The sequence below is a fragment of the Paralichthys olivaceus genome, chromosome 21 (genome assembly GCF_024713975.1).
Source record: "Paralichthys olivaceus isolate ysfri-2021 chromosome 21, ASM2471397v2, whole genome shotgun sequence".
Taxonomy (NCBI): domain Eukaryota; kingdom Metazoa; phylum Chordata; class Actinopteri; order Pleuronectiformes; family Paralichthyidae; genus Paralichthys; species Paralichthys olivaceus.
In genome coordinates this window covers 7,736,234-7,754,891 of record NC_091113.1, presented here as the reverse complement: position 1 = coordinate 7,754,891, position 18,658 = coordinate 7,736,234, and the positions used below count along the sequence as shown (strand labels likewise).

The 18,658-nt window shown below is 40.3% G+C and overlaps 1 protein-coding gene across 4 annotated transcripts in view; it reads left to right on the top strand.

Annotated features, from left to right (window-relative positions):
• pax2b (paired box 2b) overlaps positions 1-17,555 on the top strand; it is a 31,122-nt gene extending 13,567 nt beyond the window's left edge. For 2 of the 4 annotated variants that reach the window (XM_069517618.1, XM_020083512.2), the window contains exons 6-10: positions 2,527-2,702; positions 5,895-6,009; positions 12,971-13,072; positions 15,184-15,270; positions 15,710-17,555. In XM_069517618.1, the coding sequence (XP_069373719.1) occupies positions 2,527-2,702; positions 5,895-6,009; positions 12,971-13,072; positions 15,184-15,270; positions 15,710-15,831 (602 nt within the window). In that variant the 3' untranslated portion in view covers positions 15,832-17,555. Of the gene's footprint in view, positions 1-2,526; positions 2,703-5,894; positions 6,010-12,970; positions 13,073-15,183; positions 15,271-15,690 lie in introns of all 4 variants that reach the window. The other 2 variants (XM_020083508.2, XM_020083510.2) reach the window with 1 other exon arrangement.
• The last annotated feature ends 1,103 nt before the right edge of the window (positions 17,556-18,658 follow it).

Genomic DNA, 18,658 nt, shown 5'->3' with positions numbered 1-18,658 from the left:
TGAGTTTGATAAAGTGACAAGTGGCGGCTAAAGGAGGTGAGGGCCATAAAACAAACTGAATATTCAACTGAACGAGCTGAGATATAAACACGAGGAACAGATCTGGCTCAAATTTTTGCCCTAACCAATAAATATAAGAGTAAATGTGTGATTTAAGTATTTATAATGACATAAGGTCTTTACGTCTGGATGTGTTAGGGCCATTTCTGTTGGATGCAAAATATATTTTCACAAAAGTGATAAATCAATGAGCTGATGAAAATTCTTCCAAGTTGAAGTAATTATTTTGGATTTAATTTTCATTTGTTTAGTAAACAAATGAAGACTGGCTGTGATATAGACAGACGGGTTGGGACCGAGCCTCGTGATGTCTCACTAAGCATGTAGGACACATATGAAAGAAAGGGCCATCGACGCAGTCTTTGACCTTACGTTAGACTATATGTCGTTAGTTTGTTTGAAGTTAAAAAGTGGCAAAATTTAAACGGACAAAGTTTAAAACTAAAAGAAAAGGTCTATGATACAAATGTGACAAGAGAGGGCCAAAATGTCCAACTATTCTTTTAGAATCCTCTGCTCTCACCAGTGTCCACCTTCAACATTTTCTTTCAGTTTCCAAGTTCGGCTAAATTTGGGGAAAACTTGTACAGAATGAGGCATAACACATCTGGAATATGTTCATCCTGATGTGAGGGTGCAGCTACTGTCACATTGTGTTTGATTACACTCAGTATCCTGGACCTTCACAGAAAGGTTGTGACTTGGATACTTATAAAAAAAAAAACGTATCTCAACAATATTATCTTTCTAGAAGGTCTGAGAATTTTTTCTGGTTGCACCAAAAAGTCACCAGATTTATATGCTGGTGTGGAAAATATTTTTCTTTACACTAAGAACGTGTAAGAGGAAATTAAAGGGTAAATCAAGAGTTTACTGGGACGTTTTGGGGGCGAAGTGACAGTGATCTCTTCTGTCAGAAATTTCTTCTTTCAAAACTTATAATGCATACACATCACTGTGTGAAACACTGGAATACTTTTTTTGGGAGGTCTTACTGAATGAATGCAAATGGAAACAGAAACCTTTGATTTTTCATTATGACACAGACAAAGAAACTCGTGACCGATTCCCGATCCACTTAATAGGATCATTATCGGCACCGATAACGATTCAGCGTATCGGATCGTGCATTGCTTGTAAATAAGTCCTGACGCAGTCGTCCGTGCTGTGGGTATAGAAAAAAAAATGTTAACAAGATATTGTTAGCAAACTCATAACTTGTTTATTACTGTAACTATCAGCAATATTTGAAATTACACATGACTGCAAGTGCTCGGAGACACACACATGCACACACACACACTCTCTTTTATAGCTCCTCCAGCTCTCCAAGAGAGAGTCGGGTTCATTCTCTGGCCTCAGCCTGTGAAAAAAGGTCAAGCAGCAGAATAGGATGGCAATAACCCTTCCAAATGGTACTATCACACAGACATGATTGATCAATTGAATTCCATGGCAGAGAAAAATGTGGGATTAAGTAGAGTATTATACGCACAATGAGTTGAGGCATGATGTTCATTTCAAGTTCATTTCAGCTCCCTCTTGCCACCAGATCAGGCAATCAATAGGGGCCTTGCATATCATATATCACCACTCTCCCACTGAGGGGAGAACATAATCTGCAGCAAATTTAGAATGACAGATTTGTAAGGGAGCTGAAGCTTTGCAGGATCTGTGGAGGAGACCAAACAGACACAGCCACTGCAGCCAGGAGAGGTGGGGGGGGGTGATGGGAGGATAAAAAAAAAGGGAGGAATAGAGGTATGGAGGTATGGCAGGATGGTCTGTAAGAGGGCTTCAAAGCGTTGCACACAAGCAATACCCAGGAAAAGCTAAGGCGTCCTTCTCCCAACAGTTGGGTAATCAGGTCAGGAGTCGGGAGGAAATTCCCGTGTTTGGAGAGCAGGATGATTGAACTAGACTGTGCGATTTTATTCAGGCTCTTGTCCTCCGCCACTGTTTCCAAATGGAACCGCACACTCGCCGGGAATGAAAGCCGTATTGAATTGTAAAAGGGAAATTGTGCCTTTTAAAAAAAAACCTGTTCTTGATTTCAGTGAGCACAAGGAGAAGAGGAAAAAAAATCCTTTGGATGGAAAGAATAGGCACTAAAACGGAATAGCTGCTGTTTTCATCAGTATACATGGATGCCACAACATGTATATGTTTGCAAGCAATTGTAATCCATCAATTACCAGAGGGCTTTCAGATCATGATGGTGTTAATACTGTGGAGTGGTTCAGGGAAAAGTCTGTATGATGTAGCCAGTGGCTCACTACAGCCATTAAAGGTGCTGAAAAAAAAAAAAAAAAAAAAAAAGCTGCACTCCATCCTTTTCTGTCCTCCTCGGGTCTCCCACAGAGGTGGTAACAGAAAAAACATGAGGAGAATATAAAGTGCATAGCTTGAAGTAAAGGCCAGCTTCCCCGGGGTCAGTGTCTCGATTGTTGCTCTCTCTTCTTGTAGATGGTTCAGATGGTTCTGGCCCAAACAGTGATTCTCAGGGTAGTGTGGAGAGTTTACGGAAACACCTGAGGGCAGATGCCTTCACCCAGCAGCAGCTGGAAGCGTTGGACCGGGTCTTTGAGCGCCCTCCGTACCCTGACGTCTTCCCAACGACGGAGCACATCAAGCCAGAACAGGTTAGTAACTCTGCAGCTCGCCTTTTTTTTTTCTTTTGCCTTCTCATGAATAAAAACAGCGAAATAAAACACAGTAGAGCTCATACCTCTGGCAAGGCCCAACAGTCCCCTTATGTAACCACATTTAAATTCACTAGATGCAGACTCTAGCAGATTTGCAGCACATTGCACACACTGACAAATACCAGTCCCATAAACATTCATCAAGATCCATTCATTATTCTGAGAAATCAATGAAAATTTAAAGAAAATCATTTCTTGACTCGTCCTCTGATATGGATCAGTACCAAAATTGAATGACTTCTTCCCTGCCTTCTACTGCATCCGTCCACCAAGTCTCATGGTTTTCAATTTGATAGTTTTTGCGTAATCCTGCTATCTGACAAACCAACACTGATGAAAACATAACCTCCTTTGCGGAGGTAAAAATGTGCATGTGATGCTGAATCAAGCATTTAAAAAAACCTTTGTCAGAAATATCCCCAAACCGAGAGCTAATTAAACAAACGTCTGAGATGGCCGAGCGCTGGATTAGACGCCAGCATGTATAATGCTACAGGGATCAAAAGGGAAAACTCCCACACACTTTATTGATTTTGTGATGAAAAACACATTCCTTGTATCCCCTATAATTGAGAATAACAGTAAGGCAACACGAAATTAATCAATACCTAGATTTTTCTTCATTCTTGCTGTGTTATTCAGCTGCTGCTTCTCTTACATTTGTTGTTTAATCTACAACCCTGAAAGCCACTGCTATTGGAAGGCATATTCAAGAAATGGATGCATTAAACATTTGCAAACACCCTTTGATATTAAAAGCACAGTCGCCATCCATCCTCATTTCAAAAAAATTAGGAAGCATTGGGGGAACAGCCACCCCCCACACGCCAAAACGACAGCCAGAAACCACTGCTTATTAAAAACTCAAGCTTATTACAATGGATAACCTTTATTTACTTTCATTATACTATTAAACAACAAGAGACTATTAATTTCTCCCACCAAACTACAAGTTGGACCCATAAAGCAAAAGCAGTCGCCTAATTGAGTTCATTTTAATTTCTCTCCAATCGGGGCGAATTACGCAGGTGATAAATCAGTGGGACAGGCCTCACCTCCAGAAGAGGGCCTAATTTGCAGCTAATTACAAAACTGATTTCTACTGGAAGATCAATACCAAAACGAATTGGAAATGACTTGCAATCACAAAGAACGTCAGGGGGAGTATTAAAAGGCACAGGGAAAAGGGTGAGACTAAAAAAAGGGGGCAAGCAAGGAGGAGGGGGGGGAGAAAAGAGGCCAAGAACAGTCCAGAAAAATCAGCTTTAATTTAATGCAATATTAATCAGAGCACTTTCCCTTTCATGGGTGCCTCACATTTTTTCTTTTTCTTCCTCCACTGGAAAATGTGGCCCTATTAGCCAGTGTCTGGGTTCTGTAGCGAGGCATTAAAAACCCATTCTGGAGATGCAAAACTCAATGGATTCACCCCTCCCACACTTCTGCTAGCCATTTGGTCATCCCATTCAGACCTATCTTTTCAGTTTTCCCCCTCCTGCCCTTTATCTGCATGATAAAACGTCTGTTTGGCGTCTGAAGCCTCCGAGAATAGAGGAAAACATCCGACATTGTGCCAGCGAACAGTTGTAGCAGACAATTAGAGTTTATCGGCGATAGTGGCAGACAAGAGCGGGGTCACGGGCGTCCCCCCCGGTGGGAGCGCGGCCCACTGAAACCACTCACGCTCACACTGGGCTTTGGACAAACATTGTCAACACTCAGACTCCGGAAGTCTCATCTCATTAAAAAAAACCTGCTAACATCTGCCATGAGTGTCTTTTAGTGGATTCACAAAAGGAAACATGAGGATGAAAGCAAAGCTGGGAAGGGATTCTTTCTTAAATGAGTGGATTTTTTTAATTAAATGATCAGTTTACCCACATTACAAAAACACCCTGGGTTTTATCTGCTGAGGTTTCCAGAGATGATTTCTGCCTCCACCACAATGTAGTGGAGGTGAATGGGTTTTTATTTGTGGAACTCAGATCACTGAAATTTTAATTAAATGGAAAACAATGGGATTTTGTTAAGAATCTGATAGTAAAGATAATCCACCTACTTTGTCAAAAGGAATATTCCATGTGAAAACAGTAGCCTGCATGTGGGTTATTCAGTGTAACTAACAAGGAAATTGTTTCTGCTAAATTGAGCTTCGCATCAAACTTCGATACTAAAATAGCACCAACTGAAACTAATGTTCACTGGTGTCATCAAACATCTGGATATATACATAGTTTTCATTTACATATTCAGATATTTTGTTATTGAAATCATAATCAAAATTATTTTAGACTTTTTTTAATTTAGATTTGCAACTGAGTGGCTTCTTTTTTAATAAAAAAGAAGGGTTTTGTAGGAAAACAGTAACAAATCTTTAAAACATTCTCAGTCACTTGGGTATTTCAAGTCACACTGTAAGCTACCATTTAATTAAAGTAGCTCAAATAAACACATTTTACTTAACCCCATTTAAAGTCGGGTTAAGATTGATGTTTCAAAAGGAAAATATCTCAAAGCTTTGGCTCAGAAACCCCAAAATGATCTGCATTGCATGATACAGCTTTTCTGTGAGGTTTTTTTTTTGCGATTAGGGTGAACTAGTCCTTTAATACGACATCTGAATGCACACAAGAAGCAAAACCTCAAAGAGTTAAACACTCACAATAAGCCCAAGTTGTACAAGTGACAAAAAGTTATGAAATTTAAAGGTGGTTTTAGACTTTGAATTAAAAGCACAACATCCACAATAAGAAAGGTGAATGGTGTCTCTCAAACAGGACCACATGGTGTGCCTGTAACAAAGCACAACTGCTTTCTCCCTTGGCTGATCAGGGGTAGGACTGCAGTCAAGCACAAAGGGCCAGCTGACGCCTTGGCTTTTCACTCATCTCAAAATCCCACTTCCTCTCAGACAATACCAAAATACATTCATGATATGCTTGAACTGCCACCCTGCAGCTTGAACACACACACACAAGCACGCACGCACACACACACACACACGCACAATGCCCTCATACAAATTTATACTCGCACAGGCCTGTGTGTGCAGGGCTTAATGGAGGAGAAGGGAGGATTTCCATCTAGGTATTGTTTGGTTGTGTAATGATTCAACTGTCCTTTTCCCAGGCTAATGAGTACTCGCTCCCTGCCCTGAATTCCAGCCTGGACGAAGTCAAGCCCAGTTTATCCTCTAGCGCCAACCCAGACCTGGGCCCCAGTGTGTCGCAAAGCTACCCTGTAGGTAAGATCAAGTGCCGCACAGTATACGCCTTTACGCTGCCCGGGCCACAACTTCAGCTGAGGGGATTTGAAGAATAATGTAAAGGAAAACATGCTTGTGCAATTGACGAAAAAAAAAAGGAAAAATGTGTGTAAAATAAAAGCAAAACCAAAAAGTTAAGTGTGAAGACTTTTTTAATAAACCATTTCACTCTGAGCTGAAAAGGTGGTACGATGATGCGATAAAAGCTTAGCAGCTGTCGTCCGTCTGGTGTTTTCTGCTGAGCAAGCAGGGCGATGACAAAGATTAGGGGTGGGGGCGAGCTGTTCAGTCACCGCTGGACAAGGACCTTTGGGTGTCAGCACATCAGAACTATGACTGTGTATCAGAGCAAGGTCTCGCACACACACACGCACGAAAAGGCCACCATGCAGCACTGACTGCTCGTTGGCTGCTGCTGTGTTGCTCCTGTGATTTGTTCGCCGCGAGACAGTTTGTGTGTCTCAAAGCGCGAGTAATGTGCCTCGGTAAATACACTCTGGCATTTCTGCCGCCTAACTCTAACACCATGATCATTTATTTCACCCTCCTCTCTCCCTCCCGCTCCCTCTCCCCCCCTCTTCGTCTCCTCTCCTTGTCACAGTTAATGACTGCCTGGCTAATTGAAATATTGTTTCGTTGTTGCCGTATTACCAAGAAGAAGGTTAAGTTTACTGAAAGTTTACGATGACTGTCGGAGGCCCGAGATTAATATACAGAGCTTTTATTAAAATTCATATAATTATGCAGCAGCCATCAAAGGCAACGAGTTCTGCACGGGGGAGGACAGCGTGATTGAAAATTGCAGCAGCCCCCCTCCTCAAATGATAGCCAAGCAGCCTTACGAGAAAATACAGAGGCCCTTCTCTCATTAATATGTGGGAGGTAGATTTCCTCTGTAAGGCAGGCCTCCTGAGAAGAAAGGTGTGTGTTTGTCCTTTGTGCACTGATGACCCCGTATAGAAAGCAGGCCGGGCTCGGCAGGCGGCTTTGTTTGCACCTGGGATATTTTAGAGGGTCTCTGCAGAGAGGGTCTCCTTACTGCTTTACAGGTGCAAAGAGACATGTAGAAGAAGAAAGATGGGATTGTATGAATGTCAGTGTGTTGCACTGTGTGTGTGTGTGTGTATGTATAAAAAGCACAAGACTTGCTTTTGTATTCGTAAATACGTTAATTCTGTGCCCTTCTCTGTTGCTAGATCTCACTAGAGGCAGAGAAATAAAGCATATAGAGGTCAAACTAATGGAACAAACATCACTCTGACTTCCACTTGGTAATTAGTATTTGGTTAGTGGCTCCTCTGCTTGCCCCCCCTCCACCACCAGTGCCTGCCTGCCTCCCTGTCTGGGTTACATTCAGGTGTGTGGTCCCTCTAATGGCTGAGTATTACAGTTTACTTGCCAACGATAAGCCTACCAGAGGAATTTTAAGCCAGGGAAAAAAAAAAAAAGCAGTAAATTATCTGCAGTATTTAGGCTCAGATCCAATTTAAAATTAATTGTGTCTTTACGGGGGAAAGAACTGGAGATTATGTTCATCCTTAAAATGTTTTCGAACACCAATTAAAATGCCCGAAGTTATTGATCTTGTTGATTTTATGTCCCGGAATTTGCATAATCTATTAAAAATGAATGATTCATGAAGTGCACTTTGCCAGAGATTGGGATTCTCAATGAAGTGAAAGACTTGAGAGATAGAAATCTATTGTGTCCTCTGCTTATCCTATTAAGGCTCAAAAGTACCTGCAAAGCAGGCTCAAATAAGAAAGGGATTTAAGGGCATTGTGCACATCATCGAAATTCAGCAGCAAGAAGCCACTTCCATTAAAAGCGTTTTTTTCTCTCTCCCTCTCCTCCACATTAATGCTGTATTACCTGCTAAATAGTCCCTCTTACCCCATAAAAACACCAAAGGGTTCCATGAATATGTGGATAGGACAATTGCATATTGTGAGGTAATTTCTATTGTTGATATGGGAAGTAATTTCTTTGATGAATTCCCTTCGAGAGATGGATTTCATCTCAAGTGCTTCTTATTCTTGTTCATCTGAACTGCTTAAAATTCAAATAGTGTGGGCCGAGGGTGAATTTATGAATAGCAGAAGGAGGAGTTCAGAACTTTTTTGTGTATTTTGAGAAATAAATGGAGAGATGGCTTTGATACGGACGATTGTCCACTATTTCTATAGAGAGAGTCTCTGTATTTCCTGAAATTAGTCAGAGCCCACCTGTTTTCTTGATGGTACTTCAGAATTCAAGCACCGGGTGTATTCCCTTGAGCATTCAGTGGGAGTTTTACACATCTCCACTCAATGACTGCATACTGAAGACTCTTTAAACGTATTCCCTGCTGGGCCTGTTAATGGAGGTCTCCACAGGCTTAAAGCCCGGCTTGTCAATGACACCTCTCCTCCTCAAGCATCTGCCTTTGTATGCTCCTTTATCTCCTCCTGTTATTCTTCTAAACAAAAGTTCCTCCAGAAATTACAAACACACTCACTTAAAATTCAATTAAGGTGAATGAGAGCTCTCAGGGTGAAGTAGACAGAAAGTGCAGACCTGCCGTTGTCCAGTGAGCAGCGAGCAACGATCAGACAGCAGACCTGCCGTCAGTGACGTGTGGCCTCAAACCGCTCGCTCGTCTCCCCACAGGCGGAGAACGCAGACTGCTGGAATTAATGCTTATTTCGTCTTCACAAAAGCAAACTAACCTTTGAGCACACATTTGATAATGAATGACTTTCAGCCGGTGTTTGGGGAATTAAAGCAATTTGGCTCTCCAAACATTCTTTACTTAGTTGTAATTAATTAGGGTGCTGAGATTTTTTGGCTTGTGATAAATTGCCCCATTCTGCATATAGCCTGGAAAATGGAGGTCAAAGATTTTTGGTTGTTGTTGAAGCAAACATGAAGGTGTCCCTGTCATGCTAAATTTAATACTCTTGCAAGCAAAAACAGTCGTTCACAAACGACTTTGTTCCTGTGCCAGATAAAGAGAAGGTCACCCTGCTTTTCTGTTTGTGTTTTAAGAAACAGCGTTGATGGAAATGCAAAAGCTTCACATCATGTTTCTCGTCACGTCGTGGGGTGAGATAAAACCCATGAATCTCTGTCTGCAGTGTAATCAAGTGTTGAAAACAAGTTTTCAGTCGTAGTTAAACTTCTATGATGATACCAGGAGTATTTAACACCCGCACAAGACTGTGTGAGAAAATAAGATATTTCTGGAAAGACTCAGCAGTGACGGTTACAAGCCACTTTTCAAATTAAGACAGAAATCAACAGGCTTTCGTAACAGCGAACCCAAAAAATCTTTGAATTGATTTTCACAGGGAAAGAAAAAGAGGGCAGGGGGAAAAATAAATAGTCCGTTTAGTTGGCGTTGAATCTGAGGGGACTGTCAAATGAAGCAGACAATATAAAGAGTCCCATCTTTTAATGAGAATCTGGACACACATCGCTGTTGTAAAAACAACAAAGACTAGGAAGCAGCTAATGAGGCTATCATTGCTGTACAGAGAGTTCTCCGAACCGGCGCCTCTCTGAAAGACGGCTTTAAAGGGGACATAAAGCAACAGTCACAGAGCTGCTGGCAGTCACTGCCAACTGTACCCTGGAACATACAAAAACAGGACCCAACAGAGGCAGTTATTATCATCATCAGAGTCAACATGTGAGGGAAAAGACCCGTGGTAGCTTCAGTTGAAACGCTGTGAATACATAAACTGGCATTTACGTTTACGGACTTATTTAATATTGGGTGATGCAAACCCTAAAAAACATTAAAACAGTAACTTTGTTTTGAAACTATAACCTAAATATATGATTGTTACTCAAATGAACAAAAAACACTAAGTTCTGTGTCGCATCGATGCTTCTTAAGGTTAAAATGAAGGTTGAAGTCTCTAATATTCGTTAAATTGAAAGTATCGATGATCTGATGCAGTGGATCAGTACCAGTGATTATATTGATCACGTATTGGCTGGAGGTGACTGACCCACCTTGAGCAAACCCTCCATAAAAGTATCTTTAAAATCTGTACTAATATGAATGAAGTCTGGTGAGAGTGTCTCCACTTAAAGTTAAGAAGTGATAAGTAGTTACAGCCTCAGAATCGATAAACCAGTTAAACCTGGAGATTTTAAACAGAAAACAGAAAGGTGAAAGAATAGAGATAAGGTGAGGTTTATTCCTGTTTTGTCCAGAGCTACAGTCATAGCAGGCTTCAAAAATTTCTGACATTTGGACTATAGAGACTATAGATGTTAAAGTGATTCTGTGCAGAAAAGACATGGATCCTTAGCTCGTGACATATTTCAACTCTTCATGCAGAGTTAATGAAGAGATAAGAGTATTTACTTTTATTACGCATGTACAACTGCTGTAGCTGCTGCAATAATAATGAAGAAAAGACACACACACACACACACACACACACACACACACACACACACACACACACACACACACACACACACACACACACACAATGGCCTCACCCCTGCTGGACCCCCCACCTACGTTAGTCCCACGGCTCCCTTTGACTTATGTGCACTGGCTTGTGGCTAACTAATTCTTATTATAAATGAAAGGTCCGGCATGACCTCACTCTTCTCAGTAAAGCTCTTTAACTCTGCAGCCCTCCAGTCTCAGGGCTTTACCAAAAAGACACATCTCACCAGGCTCTCGTACGACACAGCGATCAGTGCTGACATTTACAAATTAGAGAGAACAGTTGTTCAACGTCGATTGGGGTTTTTCTCTTCAATGTTCAATTTAAGATCAAAAATGAAAATGTTCCAATTTTATGTGTTTATTCATCATATTTTGTGACATATATTGTAAGTAACTGACAAACTTTAGGGATTATGTCACACAGAGACAAATCTGGTAGCTGCTGCACAGACAGGAGATAATATCTCGGCAGGGTGGTGATTTTACTGAATATGTTCTGATGCAGCGCTGCAGTAAAGAGGCCTTTGTAGATAGAATTCCCGATGGTGGAAGTAGAGGTCCAATTTATTCAAATTTTAAAAAAAAAGGAAAAAGATGCATCTCTGCGAAAAGAAGTTATCTCCATCATTAAACCCTTATTCAGAAAGAACCACACTCCACTCAGCCCCACTACCTCCTCCTCTTCCTCCCCTGGCAGGCCTGGGTCTTGTGGACCTCCAGGCCTGCCACCCTGCCTCTTTACCAGATTTAGCAGCTGTTTCACTTCCCGTGCGGGCCCCCCCGTGGCCCCCTCTGCAGCCAGCATGCCTGGCAGCAGGTACTTCATTACCCAGAGGGTTTAATCACTCACCCTTAAATAAATAAGTTGTTCAAAATATTTTGCACATTTATAAAAGAATTACATAGATTAATAGAGTTGTATTCTCAGCATGAAGCATGAAAATGATTTTCTAACATTTTTAAAAAATGTATTTGTTCTGTCATGTAATATTTGTGTAACCCAGATGTGTCACACGCATTTTAGATAAAGTGCAATCTGTTAAACCAAAAGATGTTTAAGAATGGCAAAGTGTTGTTTCAGTGCTTTTCTACCTGTCATAAAAATGCATATTCTGGTATTTTCATTTAATTAATCAGGTAAAAGAAAATTGCTATTTCTGGGAAAGAAAAAAAGATTGTGGACAAAATACACTAAGATCAATTGAATTAGTTTTAACATCAAAAGCAATTACATTAATCCTGATCTAGTGACAAAAAAATATGTACTTGTTTCTACAGTGAGGATGAAATGGTGTTCGTCTAACAAAAGCTCCACCAGGTCACAAATTCATGTGGAGTTAGTTTTTGGTCATGATGATAAAAAAAAGTTACTTAAGTTTTTGATAGTATGTTTCCCTGCACTTCATGGACAACTGCTGCCTTGTGATGATGTTACGATGCATTTTGTTCCTCATTAAAGCTCCAGTGAGACATGGTTTTTCCCTTTTGAGTCCAAGTGGCCCTCATAGCTGACAATGTAGCTGGGGCCTCTCCTACCCCGGCTTACAGATTGGGGTTACGTGCCGTAGTCCAAATGTCCCTGCGGCCAGCGAGGACAACCCAACTGTCACTCTCAATTATGGTGCTGAATATCTGCAAGTGGGCGCCGCTCAGCAGAGGGGCCTGCATGCTCGGCCTTTACAGCCACAGCAGAAGAGAGAGGAGCCTTATGGGATTCTGTAAAAGCCTTTTAGTGCCTGAATAGTTTCCTAAAATTCTCTCTGCGGTGTTAAGTAGCAGCTTTAAAAGACAAAGTGGTCTTTGAAACATTTGGATCGGGCAGATCAAGTAGATAAATAATTGTGCAGACTGACTTGTGGTGGTGGTGATGAGTCATGACGTCTCAGTGAAATCTGGTCTGATGAATATAGTTTGGTTACAGGAGCTCCTTAGCGTTTTGGAACTGAACAGTAGAAGCAGACATGCAAAGTAACTAGGTTTATAAAGTAATTCATATTTCAAAGGAAAGTTCTTTATGAAATTGACTTTTTCAATCCACTTCAATAATTTGAAAATGGTTAGTTATACTTAGCTGGTTCAGATTTTCATATAAAAAACATAAACAGGTTATTAAATATGCTACTTTTATATAGATTGAACTAAAAAAATGAGTATAAAGTAAAATTAGCTTTCATGTGTCAGACACAATTAATGATGTGATAATACCAGTGTATATACATATAATACCCCAAAAAGCACTACTTCTACTCATAGTACTCTGTAAACTTTGAAATATAGGTGTATTTTTAATTTATCTAAGAAAAGGATATTGATATTTCTTCTATCATTGTTTTTCAAAAAGTCATATTTTAATGCAATTTCTAGCTCTGACTTAAGAAAAAGGCCCAAATTAAAATTCTCTAAATCAAGAAGAGGTTTTCCAAGTTATAAACTAAAATTCAGTCGCATGATGATGTGTTTTTTGTTTGCTTTGTTTTGTGTTCGCAGGTCGGGATATGGCCAACACAACTTTACCTGGGTATCCCCCTCACGTCCCCCCCACAGGCCAGGGCAGCTACCCGACCTCCACGCTTGCTGGAATGGTTCCTGGTGAGTGAAAGTCGACCTCAGTGCTTTGCACCGTCATCAGGATCCATTTAACGGGTGGCGTCGCCCTCAAAACCAACAGGTGTAGAAACCAAGAAGCGCAGTGAGGACACTGAAGAGTTGAATTACACAGTGAGGCGATGAATATTGACCTGCAGAGTTGAAGGCGAACACATCCTTATATTAGCTATGTGCGTATGATTGGATTAGACAGGTTGAATAAGTGATCAGAGACAAGGGAGAGGACGCTCGCTCTCCATTTCCTTCCCACTTTCCTCTCGGCCTTATTGGGTCATTATCTCCCCGCATGGCAGTTCTCACCAGCCATCGATATACAGCATCAGCAGCCATCCCCAGCCTCTGAGCTCTAGAGCATATCCCTTTCCCCTGCTCTACTTAACCTGCAGTTCAGGTTCACAGCAAACAGTTAAGGGTCAAAAGGCAGAGGCATGGGAGCCCGGTAAATATTCAAATCGCCGTCTCTCTGAGGAGGTCAGGCTTGTGTTTCACTGCCAGGATACATGGCAGGGATGCAGTTTTGTAGCTGGGCTCGTACGCCTCTTCAGCTCCAGCATCACCGCGCACATTTTTAACACAACGCAGCCAACGTTTTGTTTTGATGTGATTAAACCACATGGATGGGGGAAACCAGTGGAGTGTGTGCTGTGTTAGCATATCATTTACCAATTACACAACCCATCGCAGGCTCGGGCTGTTCCCCTTCTCTCCTGTGTAAAGGGCTGCCATGACACATGTCGTTATCTCCTCAGCCAGAAAGGTCATATTTACAGTCACATTGGTATTTTATGAAAATCTGAAAATCTGGTCAATGACAGAAACAAGTGTATTTGTAAATAATTTTCAAAGGATTGTTTTCAAAGGATACGTTTACCCCCAAAAATGTTTCGTCATACTTCTACTTTACTTTATTTTACTTACTTTATCTTATTTGACCAGACAGTTGCCCAAACCTCAGTAAATGAGATTAACAGAATTGAGTTTAAACCGCCTACTGTCCGTGTCTGATCGTGAAGTGAACCTTCCAATGACAAAACAATAATTTTAGCTTTTTTTAAAATCATAAAACACTGCACTTGCAGTAAGATGTGCATGTATCCCATGGTGACTCGTAACTGTGTATTGTGACGCAAATAAAAGCTAGAATAGCTGTTTTCATTTTCTTTTATTTAAATGGGAAATTTAGAGAAGCCTTTCAGTCTTAAATTCATTCTGAAAACTATTCTGCAAATATAGAGGCTTTACTTTTTTGACCTACTTCTTGAGCTGAGTCAATTTAACAGCTACCAGTAAAAAAAAGAACACATGGCAGCCCCCTGGTAGCGGAGCAGTTTGGCTGTATTTTTCAGATTTGGGATTTTGACTAATAAACCTGTTAACTTATGTGGGTGGAAAAGCGTCAAGTCAAACATACTTTTACCTTCCATTTGTTCTTATGTGGCACAAAGCAAAAGATCAGGGCCTTAATCCCATGGCTTGTGGTTTTGTGTTACAAGCCATTCATCCTATACACAACCTCTAAGATTTAGTGACAGGCGCAAAACACTGTTAAAGCAAAGCCATTTCTCACCAGCTTCATATAAAATCTTGCCTTTATTGTCTCGTAAAAAGAAAGAAACGTGTTGAACCAACAGCAGTGCTCACTGACATGCTCCAAGTTACTTCCCCTGCAATGAAATTCTGTAGAAACACCCGAGCTCAGACTTGAGGCGATTCACATTGGAGATGTTAAAATTCCTCCAAGAAAGGCTGCAGGATTTATTGCAGCATATCAAAAATGTATGCATGAAACTGTTTATTACCACTCTGTATTTATTAGGCCAGTTTGGAATATACTGGAGGAAGAAGAATGGGTAGATATCCATAAATGGGACAGGGAAAGCCGCCTTCAGTGTCACATCCTGTATTGTTCAGTGTTGCATAACTTAAGTGAAATGAAAAAGAAATAAATTACTTGCTTGACTGGTCGCACACCGATGACTATCACTTTCCCCCTCAAATTGCATCCTGTTTTGAATGACGAGAAATGGCGGCATGTGACGGGGTAATGGTTTGATGCATTGAGATGCTAATTGATTTGTTGTTTTGTTTTGCAGGGAGCGAGTTTTCGGGGAACCCCTACAGTCATCCACAGTACACAACCTACAATGAAGCCTGGCGATTCAGCAACCCAGCATTATTAAGTGAGTAGAGCGAAGAACCGGACGAGAACAATTCATTGACCGTTTGCTAAAACTGTCCCCTGAACACCTATTGTCCAATTCTAGTCCCAGCAACCTAAACCAGGCTTAGGGTCTCTATCAAGCTCTATCTCTCTACAAAGCACCATGTAAGACGCTTGACAAAGAGCAATACTCAGAGTATTTGGATGGTGCTCGAGTTTCAGAAATTATATACACATGAGCAAAAGTGCAAGTAACTGGGTTAGCCTATTAACACTTAGCAGTACTTCTACAGCCAGCACGCAACCGCTTCCCCATGTAGGTTAGGGGTACTTTGCAAAATACAACTGAATTCTACTATTAACAGAAATGATGACTTTGATAAATTGCAATTAAACATGTGTGTTGTTTCAAACGGTTCGTTCTTCTGTTAACTTTCAGGTTCCCCTTATTATTATAGTGCCGCATCGAGAGGCTCCGCCCCTCCCACTGCTGCCACTGCCTATGACCGTCACTAGTTACCATGGAAACCAAATCAACCTGCAGGACCACGGCCTCAGCCTCCATATTGCCCCCGTGTGAGCGGCATGGTCCACTGGACACTGAGCAACTGCGCATAAAATGTTCCTGGCTCACACAAAGAGACACTTAACGTTTTTTTTTTGGGGGGGGGGGGATTCCGGACGATACCACTCCTCTCTCCTTGCAGCTTTTTTGGACACTCAAAGCCAAAAAAATCTACAAGACGTCATCAGAGACACTTAAAGACGCTACACAGACGAGGAAAATTGTGGCTACTTGCAGCGGTTTAAAAAAATGACACAAAAAAAAAGAGAAAAAGACTGTAAACAAAAATATCCTGAATTTATTTTCCCCCCTGTAGAACTGTCACAGTTTCATCCCATCATGGATCAATACTGTACATTCCTTTTCTTGGCGGCTCTCAGCAGGGACGCCGTCCAGAGCATAAAATGTAGCAGCAGCCTTTTTCCTTCTTTGTCCATTCATCTCCCACTCGATTCAAATGGCAGCGCAGTGAGATCAGAGGAGATTAGCAGCCGCACATGCAGACTGTGACAGGCCAACGCTGTTTCATCCATCTGAACAGTCACCGAGCGAACATCCCGCATGACGAAATCGATCACTTTTGATGCCATGAGAAGATTAGGACATATTCTCTGTGATACACAATCAAGATGTAAAAATGAAAATGAACTAAATAAAGAAACATCCGTTTGAAAATAGTGGAAGCCATGACAATATATCACCATGGCCCGCTATTTGCAAGATTTCAAGAAACTAGTGAATATATTCTTAAAATAATTTTTTTATTTCATTTTTTATAATTCGTAAACTGCAGACTGCTTGGCTAGTGTTACTATTTCTTATTTGTCAGGATACAAGAGGTCATCAGGCAAAACCTTTCTGTGTTTTCTGTTAATTTTTGCACTATTTTCGGAGGTTTGCAACACTGGAGCGTTATTATGCAGAAAAATGATGATGCATATTTGCTTTATTTCATGACTGTATGTCTAATGAGTCTCATTCTGAAAAGGCACTTACAGTTTCACAGTTTCTTTCCCCCTGTACTTCAAAACCCATTATGTCACTGCCTTGACGTGCACTATACTATGTTCTCACATCTTACATTTTCATTTAAGTTGATTAAGTCTTTGGCATTCAACCACAGAAAAAGGATATAACAGCCATCCCGAGTCAAACCAGTGTCATCATTTGTCTAGTTTGGTGCCAGAAGCATCCGGATTCACTCTGATTGGATGATTCTGACGACGATTTCAGCTAAATGCCTTAAACATGTCCCCTCCTGACTTCAACTCCGTCACGTTTCAGGCCGAGTCATTTTACTTTAACTCAAGCTGGAATGACGGTTTCTTCATCTGTCAAGTGAATGTATTCGCATTTGCCAAAGACTTAGTTCTTGTTAATGTTTATTTACAGGCCGCCAATATGCATCATGAGAGCAGTATTATTATTGTTATTATTATTATTGTTAGGAAAAACCCACTTTGTTCATGAGGAAAGTCTATGTATAAATTCTATGCAGTGCAGAGATGGTCATCATATGCATATTCAGCTGTAAACCTAAAGGTAGGTGGAGTTTATTTAATTATGTTATTTACAAATGGTTCATTTTGTAGAAGGTTTGTCGTGTGTGATGTGAAGACACTTCTCTGTAAATACAGTAAGAAAAAATGTCTTTCATGTTTTATGGGTATCATCACTTTCATTACACTGGTCTCACTTGTACAATAATAAAAGTGTCTGAAATCTTTTACGCAAAAAAAGGGCTGCATGGTGTTATTGTAGAGCAAAAAAATGTATACTGGTTTCAGCCTCTCAAAGGTGAAACGTTTCAATCAGACAAAAAACTATGTGAAGACGTCAAATTGTACTCTAGAAAGTTCTTGCATGCATTTTTCACTACTTTCTATAATTTTATTCTTGAGAATTTCAGTTTAACATAATGAGCAGATAAGAAATCTTCATTTGTGGCCCTTATTTAGAACACAATACAACAAAAACTTCTCATCTTTAATTTCCCATTATCAATGCTGATTCTAAGATATATTAAGTGAGGTTGAAGGAAACACTTTATTTTAACTCTCAACTGTTTGTCCATTAAGTTTTACCATTTCCTGTTGGAAATACTGTACTTTTTACCCAGTTGTATTTATTTAACAATACAATAACTTCCCACATAAATATTTTTTATATAAAACATCTCTTGATTTATAAAAATGTACTCGTTAGATTCAGCTATCCCACACTATATGAAGTAGCTAAAAATAGATTCAAACTGACGAACTATAAAATCAAAATTTAAACAATAAATCAATATAAAAACATATATCAGAATTAAAATGCACTATTCCAGGCAAGGATGTCCTATTAGTCCAACCTGTGACCTAAATCTGTTCTAAAGTACACTATAATTAACATGCAGTAAGTTATTTAAAGTATTTGTTAAAATCTATAACTTGTATGAAGCACCTGTGGAGTGTAAACAGCTATAATCTTGTTGTAGGGGGAGTTTTCTCAACTGTCTTGGAGAGCGACGAGAAACACTGTAGAACGATTATATTTAGGTAGATACAGCAATTAAATACGACCCCTGCAATAGGGAAACAATGTAATATAATGAATGAAAACTTTCTAAATAATAATAATATAAAATCACTTTATATTAAGGCAGTTAAAAGCAGGAGGCAGTTTAAACTTTTTTATCTATACATCAGCTACAGATGCTAGAATGTTCTTATATTTGCTATAGTAAGTCATTGTGTGTTATGAACAACATCAGCTGCTTACACACTGTTTATAGGCAGAATAATGAGTTAAACTAAGTGTTACCATGTTAAGAACACATTTGATGTCTGCAATGACAAAT